We start from the raw sequence: 9,053 nt of genomic DNA, 5'->3' as shown, positions 1-9,053 counted from the left end.
CTGTTTTCATCTGAGCAGACCCAAAAGAGTAGCTTCACTTTTTGCCTTGAAAAGTGATATGAGATGGCACACCTGTGTAGTCTGTTCCAGTAGCCTGGTGAGATAACAGCCCACCTGGTATTTGGCAAATATTAAAATAAAATCATATGCATGACTAAGGTAAAAGAGAACCAGCCTACCACAGAGTGGACCCTGGGATCAGGGCAGCATAGAGGCAGTTGATCCACATGTCTTCAGACGGGTTGATTAATTCCTGGTCTCAGATAAAAATCTGATCCTCCTGTACTCCCACTGGAGCACATATTTTCAAAATGCCCACTTCATAATGACAAGAAAAATGCTAATGTAGGATAGCCTTAAAACACTTTTATCCACTGAAATCTGCTTGGTACAGAAACAGAAGAAGGCAGAGAGACAGACACAACAACCCTGGACTAGCGAGAGCAACCTTTAGCAAACCAGGGGCTGCTCTAACCTGCAGTAGCGGGTGCCAGTCTCTCAGGGACCATACTCTGGGGCTTGCTGAATTTTGCATCCTTCACATTATGAGCAGTCTCACTTCCTGTGCAGGTCACAGTGTTCTTGCACTTACTAACTGTAAGTAATTCCCAAGGAGTTTAAAAGACAGCTCCAAGGAAAGAATGTGGTTTAAGCGTTTTGCTGAAGTTCTGAAATCTCCCTGGTCTGCATTCTATCTATCCAGACCATTTAAATCGTATACAAAGCTCTCAGAGCTTACCTGCACATGGAGATCATGAGCCTGTGCTAAATCGCCAAGTGCACACAGCAAATCCTCTGTGCAGGAAGGGCCAAAGCGTGGGGTTATAATAGGCTGTACCCTTGGATACTGAAAATATTAAAAAGACATATTGGGATTATACACCCATCTATCAGTAAAGATAATTAAAACAAGCATTTACACAGCAATTACATTTTGTCTTCACCACTTATTCCTTACTGCAGCCTGGCCAACTCAAATTAAGCCATGATTTGCGTATTTTTATTAGACATTTCACACAGAAATAGAGAATCAAAGTTTGTTCTGAAAACAGTTTTAACGAACCTTAGCAAAGAAGTTATTTTCATTTAGAACTCTTTCATCGAGCCACTGAGATTTTACCAGACTTCAGGAGAAGCACTGGATGCTTTTTCATGTTTGCTGACAGTCCGGTATGCGTTTACAAGAAATCAGTCATATGAATGACCAGACATTCTTCTGAGTCCTGCTTCTGTGAACATCAAAGACATACTAACACGAAACTAGTTCTATAAAACCAAAGCCTTCTTCTGCTTGATCTTCTCCACCCATCATTGCAAGAGGTGTCCGTGTTCTCCCTGGATAGGGAGATGGGCGGTAGCACCAGACATGGTGCCCAGCAGGAAACCGTCGGGAAGGCAGCAAGACCAGGGCTACAGACCTTCACTTCACACCTTGCACTCTGGATTATAATTTCCATTAAAAATAGACAACAGCACTACAACTCCACTACACAGTGATAACTGTGCATGTGGCACCACTAGAGGAGAGGATGTGATAGCTTGGTCTGCAGTTTCTTGTACCGCCTCCCAGATGTAAGGCGCCCGGGACGTCTACGGATTAGCCGACTGACTTTACTAATACATGTGATCCAGGCACAAGGTCCAGGCAGCTGTTCTCGAATGTTTTAAGATACAAATCCGACAAATTAAGCCACTGGAAACAAAAAGCTGAGAAGAAAAGTATCCCTGCTTGATGTATTTGAGTGTAAATCTCTATCTTTACCTCAGGAGTGTAAACCCGAATTTCTAGAAACACACTGAAATATACGTGCTGACCTGAAATACTAATTTGGCAATGTAACTGTACTGTAAAAACACCGATTTCCACTGGTGAGAACTTTTTACTAGTCTATTTATATAGCACACAGCAATTGACTGACTTCCACCTTTTTTAACAGAAAATTGACCTTTCTAGGAAGCCAAATATTTTACAGTCAGTAGAGTATACACACAGAGTGTCACTCTGCTGTGCTCTGACCACACAAAACTGAACTTACACGCTACAAGTCTGTTTCTCAACTCCATGGCAGAAAATTTTTCACGCTGTTGATCTCTGTCTGCTACACAGAAAGATGTTTATTTACCGATTTGTCACTAAACCAGCAGACTTTGTCAGAGGGATTAACAGTTTCATATATTCACACAGAGTATTCTGAATACAGAAGTGAATACAAAGGACAAGGCTACTTACTTTCCTTTCCAGTAGTTCTTTAACAAACCTGAAAAAGAGTAGAAAAAATCTGTCATCTGTGTTATAAATCATGAAAAGTGTAGAAAATAGATACCCTGTTAAGCATCTCACACATAGATAAATCTTCTACAGAAAGTTGGGCTAGATTCTCAGCTTAAACGTAAAGAAGGAGCACAATGAACTCAGGGTAGTTACACCATGCGAGTTGTCAATTTGACCCTGAACATCCAGACTTTTTTTGTTTGCAATAATTAACACTAGACATGAGGTCCTTACTCTGAGTTCACTGAAAACCAAACACATGTTACGTTAAATTCATTGAAAACATAATTATAAGCTACAACTGTAAGAGGAGAGCAAAAACCCTCTTAAATTTGTCTGTCCATGAATTTAAATTACAGCTCTAAATATATTCTATTATTTAAAATCCTGTTTTTAAAAGATGCTGCAATATTTCATACCTCACTTACAGTAGTTGCATACTTCCTCATTCACTTAAAGGAAAAATAAAAGAAGTTACCTCAGGGTAACTCTACAAACCCCCCTCCCCCTCCAAGAAGTCAATCTGGATAATGCGGGTGAGCAAATAGAACTTCCTCTGACTTTGCAGGGAAGAAATTATTTGAAAACTCATATGCACACTGTACGCAAATCATTTCCAAAAGCCAGTCCAAGACGGGTTCTGGGCAGGATCTCTGTGAACTTATGTTATATTATGAGTTTCAGAAAAAAAACATTGTTTTGGACAGAACAAAGACTGAATCAAGTTTGTCAAACACCTTCACATGGAAAAGCAAATAATGCTGGAGTTCCGATTCACAACACTGCAGCTGGTGCTAGATCGCCACGGGTGTGAGAGATCTAAGCTCAGCTTCCACAATGGCCAAAGGAGATTGAGCCCACCATTGTCTCGTGCTGACAGCCCAGGAGCAATGTGAATTAGGTATCACCTCTCTGTCTCTCCTCTTATTCTTTCACCTGATATAATAATAAAATAGTCACTGGAGCAGAAACTGTCACACAAGTGTAACTCCCCAGTGACAATCCAAAACCTCCGGATGGCTGTTTTCATTCTTCATCACAATGTTTGATCAGCGTCAGCATTGTTTCAAAACTGAAATGCCTTTCTCAAAATACCTTACACTTTGTCGGCTTAAGTACGTTCTCACATGGCCAGCAGCTCAGGTTCAAACCACTGTCCTCTGTAGCAGAGGAACAGATTTTAACGTGGGTCCTCTTTCCAGATGGTACCATCACCAGAGGCATACATAACGTACTCCAGATTTTGGTTCCCTAACTTTTTATTAATCCCCTTCGCAGGAGAAGAGTAGATTCACATTTCTGACTTGAATTTAAACTAATCTATGAAGCGCTTGGAATTGCATGTTATTTCCATGAGAATGTAACTATTTCCCGAGGTTATCTGTAAAGAGCTGAAACCAGGGTAATACATTGTCTGACAGTGTTACAGATCACATTTCCCAGGTAGTTAAAAAACAAAGGAAAGAAAAAGAAAAAAGGTTGCCCTCTTGAAGAAAGGGTGTTTTCATCCTTCTGCAATTATACTGTGTCATTCAGCAACATAACTGAGGCGAGTACTCCCGAACCACGCCGACGAGCACACAGCTCTTTTCTCTAAACAGCTCTGGAGCACTTGCAGCACACTGATCCACAGCTGAGAAACGTCTGTTATCAACACAATCACATGAGAAGAGAGTTGGAGGCACAAGGCAGGTGTATAAAAGAACGATCAAAATAGCATTCTGAAGCTTTAAAAAATACCACAGATGAAAGCTCAGCCACTTTCAGGCCTATCCAGCAGGACTCACACCAGATTATGAAAACCGGGGACTTGCGTGAAGGAAAAAATTGTGAGTAGAGTGCAAATGACTAACACCGCATGTTTTAAAAATGTCTTTAAATATAAACACTATTAGGAGCCCGTGACCATTTCTAACTTTTACTGGCATTTTCCCAGCATGATTCGCAAAGATTTGCCACTTCTCACAAGTGCCATGAGCTGTTTCTGTTACTGTTATTTCCTCTTTCAGCGTGGTACTTGAAACATTCATGAGAGTAAATAATCAGACCCACGAGAAAGGCTGCATACCTGCTTAAGTATTTTCTGAGCATGGGAAGACAAGGGAAACCTAAGACAGCAGGCTGCCATACCCCAGTCTTGCGTTCCCCCCTCCACACCCCATTGCCCTGATTGCATTCTCCTTCATTCTCTCAGCTGCGAGTTAGAGAAATTTCAGTGGTGCTGTGCTGGAGGAGAGGAGAACTGCAGCGTGTTTAAAATGGGGTACATGAAATCTGCGTCCCACAACCTGAATAAAGCTTTATCCTAAATCAGAAGTGAGAGAACTGACTGCCACCCACCATCCCATGTCAGGTCACATCACCTCCACACGCAGATCTGCGAAGGGGGAAAAAGGGGCAGAAAAAAGACAGCAATATATACACACTCTCTGCAAACCTTAACGTTGTAGCTTCTCTTTGGAAGAGTTACAGAGAAACCACTTGTGCTGTGCAGCAACTGAGTATGCAGCCATTGCCAGTACAATACTGTCAGAAGAAAAAAAACTGTTCCTAGTAAGTTTACACCTGTAAGTTCTCAGTCAGCTGCACACTCACTTGTCAGATATGAAAAAGTCTTATTTCTAAAGGTTATGCCATTAATTTAATCACCTTACCTTTCTGTCTCTTGGACAGAGTCAGCAGTAGTCTCTTTGTAGTGTGGCACACTGACGTTCACATCCATGCAGACCTTTCCCACAAATGCTCGTTGACCAAATTTATCTGTTGAGATGCATAAGAACATACAATTCACAACCACTGGTTCTCAAAAACTGCTACCAACGCCCGTATGGAAATCAAAACAGCGAATTCCACCCCAGCCAGGTTCACTTAAAATGAACCAAATTTATGCTTTCTTCTTATCTTTAAGTTGGGACCATCCATGTCATTTAGGAAAGAGAAAAAAAACTGAATTGGAGTTCTTCTCTTCCACATTAGTACCCAAATTTATAACTGTTCTAACTGAGGATTAGATTACTGTGGTTTAACCACAATTGATAATGGTGGTACATGAAGAAGACTGCTGTGAAGTAGAGGATGGGAAACACAGGCTTCAAAGTACAGTAGCTGTAGTAAATGATTACCCTGAGCTGAGAAAGGGCACAAAGATCTCAGGAAACCAGCTCTCCTGAAGAAACGGAATGAGGTTCGTAACACGCCTCCCACAAGCAGCTGGATGGAGATAATCACCAGAGCTACTTCTAGCCTCTTTCTTGACAAGTAGCCTCAGATCCCAGGATTCAGAACTCAAGTGTAAGACTTACAAAGCAATGACTATAATATTGAACTCTAAGTTTTTAGTGAGTTTCTAAATCAGATCTCTTTTGTCCACTTTTAGTGTCTGAGTTATTGAATACAATGGCTTCAGAGTTTTACGTTTTCCTACACAATCAGAAAGACTAGGGAATTTCTGATAGACACCAAGACTTTCATTAAAGGGCCCTGTTCCGGGAGCTGGCTGAGCCTTGAGCAATCCTGCAAGAATCACAACACTTTCAAACAGCGAGCATTTGCAACAGTGAACAGAAGGGAGGGACCAGATCGTGACACAACTCCAGCTGCTCTGTGTGGAGATTTTTGATGTTGATTCTCACCTGAAACTTCAGAGTATCAGGAAATTAAGGCACTGGCTGCATCTCTTGTCATTCAGCCCTATAATCCTCAAACAGCTAGAAAGAGCAGGGAACTGCAGCTGAAGAGCAACTCTAGCACACCTAATCCAAGGTCAGCCAGCAGCTGGTTTGGTAAGGAAGAGACCAGCAGAAACAACACCAAGAGAGAGGCAGTTAAGTGAACAAGGGTACCTAGGCTGGATTCTGGGGACACAGCATGACAGATCCAATGAATAAAAAGCAAATTAGTAGAAAGACAGCTCCCTAGCTAGGCTAAAACTCCTATATTCTGTCTCCTTCAACTAACAGCCTGTGCAACATCCTTCTAAACTGACTGTTAGTCTTACCTACAATTTCAGCAAGAAGAAGAGAAGCATCTGTGTGAATTGTGGCAAAATAGCAAGCTGTAGTGGTGCCATTCTTCAGAGTTCGTCTCTATAAAAAGAAACCAGTTTAAGCTCCCTGGAAAAAAAGTCATGCTGCCAAAACACAGAGCAGGCAGTCTGATTTCAAACTGCGAGGACATTTAGTTACCATGAAATTGTGCAGTGAAGTGGGAAGGTAAAATATAGATTTTTAATTTCATAATAGCTTTTTTAAGTCTGAATGTTAATAAATTCTGAAATTCCTCTTCCAGATCCATACAGGATTTTAACAATGGCTAAACCCACAGAAACCAGTCAAACTGGAAGTAAATTCTGACTTGTATTTAGACACACAAACAGCCAGTCATTTGTGTAATTCACTAGTCTGGGAAGGCTCTCCAATTTTCACAGTTAAGAACTGCTTACTTAATGTTAGCAAAGCAAGACTTCTGGGGAAAAGGAGTGGTCTTCATTTGGCCACGTGACCTGGCTCGGAAGAACACCGAGGCTTTCACATACAAAACCCCTTTATTATCCCTGAATACAACATAACAAATTTCAAGGTAAAATAAAATGAGAACAACTGCTCAGAGTGTAATTTAATAATTTACTTAATTATACTGTTGGAATGGAGAGGCTGGTTAATATTTGTTAATATTACTTTTGGAGGACTTAACAGTAAATGAAGAGTTAAAGTTACATTAAGCTACATTTAAAGTTACATTAAGCCATGATGAAATTTATAGTTTCACTTGATCTTGGGACTAATGCATACTACCCATCCAACATCCAATATGATTTACATTTTTGGATTCCAGCTACAATGTAATTTGATTTTTTTTTAATTTTTTGAATGAGATAGAAGGTGGGACATGCAATATAATTTTTGAGAATGGCTAAAGCAAGTTATTTGACAAATATGTAGCCAAGCCTTACCTTAGAGCCAATAATAAAAATTATGCCTTTAATGATTCCTAAAATGAGTCTCAAGAATAAAAATGTCATTGCTGAGACAAACTATTTTTGTCTTTCGTACCTTTTAAAACCCAGAATTCTCTACTTCTGGATTCCTATCATTGTTAAATGAAATCTAAAAACATTCTGTTTCTAAAACATCCAAAACACGAAGGTTTTGCTTTCCTAAAATTTGAGGGACCAAAGGAGGTGTCTGATAAAACCTGGCGAATTTCGCCTAATATGTTTCTTTTACCAAGTACAGACAGAGTTTACTTGAAATGGAATTTTGATTTGAGAAAAAAAAAAAAAGAGTTGGTATGTTTTCATTGCAACTCCAAAAGTACAAAGATACATGTGAAGGAGTGTCTGCTCCCTCCAGGTTTAGTTCTGTTGCTAACAGTGGAAGGTTATCACGAGTCCCACCAAACACTGCAGAGCAACCGGTGTCTGCAGCATCTGGGGGTGAAGACATGTTCCTGACCTTGTCCCATGTGACACAGCATTAACGATTGTACTAAAGCTCCTACAACCAACGTCCATCTCTCAGTGGCAGTTCTTTTCCAGGTGTGCTATTAAACACTTGGCACAGTGAGCACTTCAGCTGTGCTGATGTCAGCCAATCTGAACGGATGGAGACAGTAACGCTGTGTTGAGGCGCACAGCTGGAAGGTGGGATCACCTCTGTGCTTTAAGTAGCAGAAGGCACGTGTGCCTGCCGCTGGAGTTTATGACCAAGCTGCTCCCACATGGTTTACGGCAGAAAGTAATTTTAAAAAAAAAAAATGTGAGGTGAGAGGAGTATAAATATTTATTACATATTCACTGTGCATTTTTTTTTTTTTTTTTTTTTTTTTACACGTTGTTGCAGACAAATGCAAGGCAACTTATGCTAGCCAAATAATCTGTTGAAGCTATTTCAGCCCATGTATTAAAGGGTACATCTCCGTTATAGGACAGAATCAGTACTCTGCAATGTGACCTCACTGCTGACTGTCCATCCAGGGATTCCACTTGACCTTAAAGCCTTTACAGTGCTCAGAACCAGTCTAGCTTGGACGCAGCCTCTCTGTGCCTCAATTCATAGACTTAATCTAAAGCCACTAAAGCTACAGTGAAAGATACTCCCACAACAGGGACCTCAGCTGTAGACATGTCCCCCTTAATTACACCGAAACACCCCGGATTTGTTGTTTGTGAGAAACATCTTCTCTTTCATGTGGCCTCTGCAGAAGACAATTTCATAATATAGGCTTTTTGTGCAGAAAAGGCAATATTCTCCAAATTTTTTTTTTTGTTACCACGCCTGGTGATTTCTGCACTGAGGGTTTCAGCACCTGCTGGCTGTACCAGCTCCTAAAGGTTTGTCGTTATACTCACATCAGAAAAGATGATAAACAAGTTCGTTATTAACCGTGCGATCAAATGAACTGTCTTATCAGCAAGAACAGAACAAGTCTGGAACTAGGGGACAGCCTTGGCTGGTGATCAGAACACTGGTTATACCGCTGGTTTTACCTGGTTTGAGACATTAAAACATGCTCTACTGTTTCTGCTTATCTTCTGAAAATGTACATATATTTCACAAACACGAATGTCGCCAAGCAGGTAAGTGACATCTGCAGGACTTACAACAACCCTGGTGTACACTTCCTCTGCAAAATCGCTGTCATGGTATTTGGCTTCTGTTGGGAACGTGTAGGTAGTCAACCACTCCAGAAGAGGTAGATCTACTCTTGTACCAGTGAATGCATACTGAGGGGCATGGATGTGCGTATCAACCATTCCTGGCATCAAGAATTCACTAGGGAA

General features: G+C 40.8%; 1 protein-coding gene across 1 annotated transcript in view; it reads right to left on the bottom strand.

The window, feature by feature from the left end:
- Window positions 1-739: 739 nt before the first annotated feature.
- LOC104498905 (guanine deaminase-like) overlaps window positions 740-9,053 on the bottom strand; it is a gene marked incomplete at its 3' end in the record, with an annotated part of 10,118 nt that continues 1,804 nt past the window's right edge. Inside the window, exons 2-6 of the mRNA XM_010142343.1 lie at window positions 8,874-9,045; window positions 6,270-6,357; window positions 4,927-5,032; window positions 2,231-2,258; window positions 740-847 (exon numbers count right to left, since the gene is read on the bottom strand). Of these exons, the coding sequence (XP_010140645.1) occupies window positions 740-847; window positions 2,231-2,258; window positions 4,927-5,032; window positions 6,270-6,357; window positions 8,874-9,035 (492 nt within the window). The remainder of the gene's footprint in view (window positions 848-2,230; window positions 2,259-4,926; window positions 5,033-6,269; window positions 6,358-8,873; window positions 9,046-9,053) is intronic.

The sequence above is a fragment of the Buceros rhinoceros genome, unplaced genomic scaffold, assembly GCF_000710305.1.
Source record: "Buceros rhinoceros silvestris isolate BGI_N320 unplaced genomic scaffold, ASM71030v1 scaffold10798, whole genome shotgun sequence".
NCBI classification, from domain to species: Eukaryota; Metazoa; Chordata; class Aves; order Bucerotiformes; family Bucerotidae; genus Buceros; species Buceros rhinoceros.
Note: the sequence above shows the minus strand (reverse complement) of the source record. Positions and strands in the feature narration are given on the sequence as shown.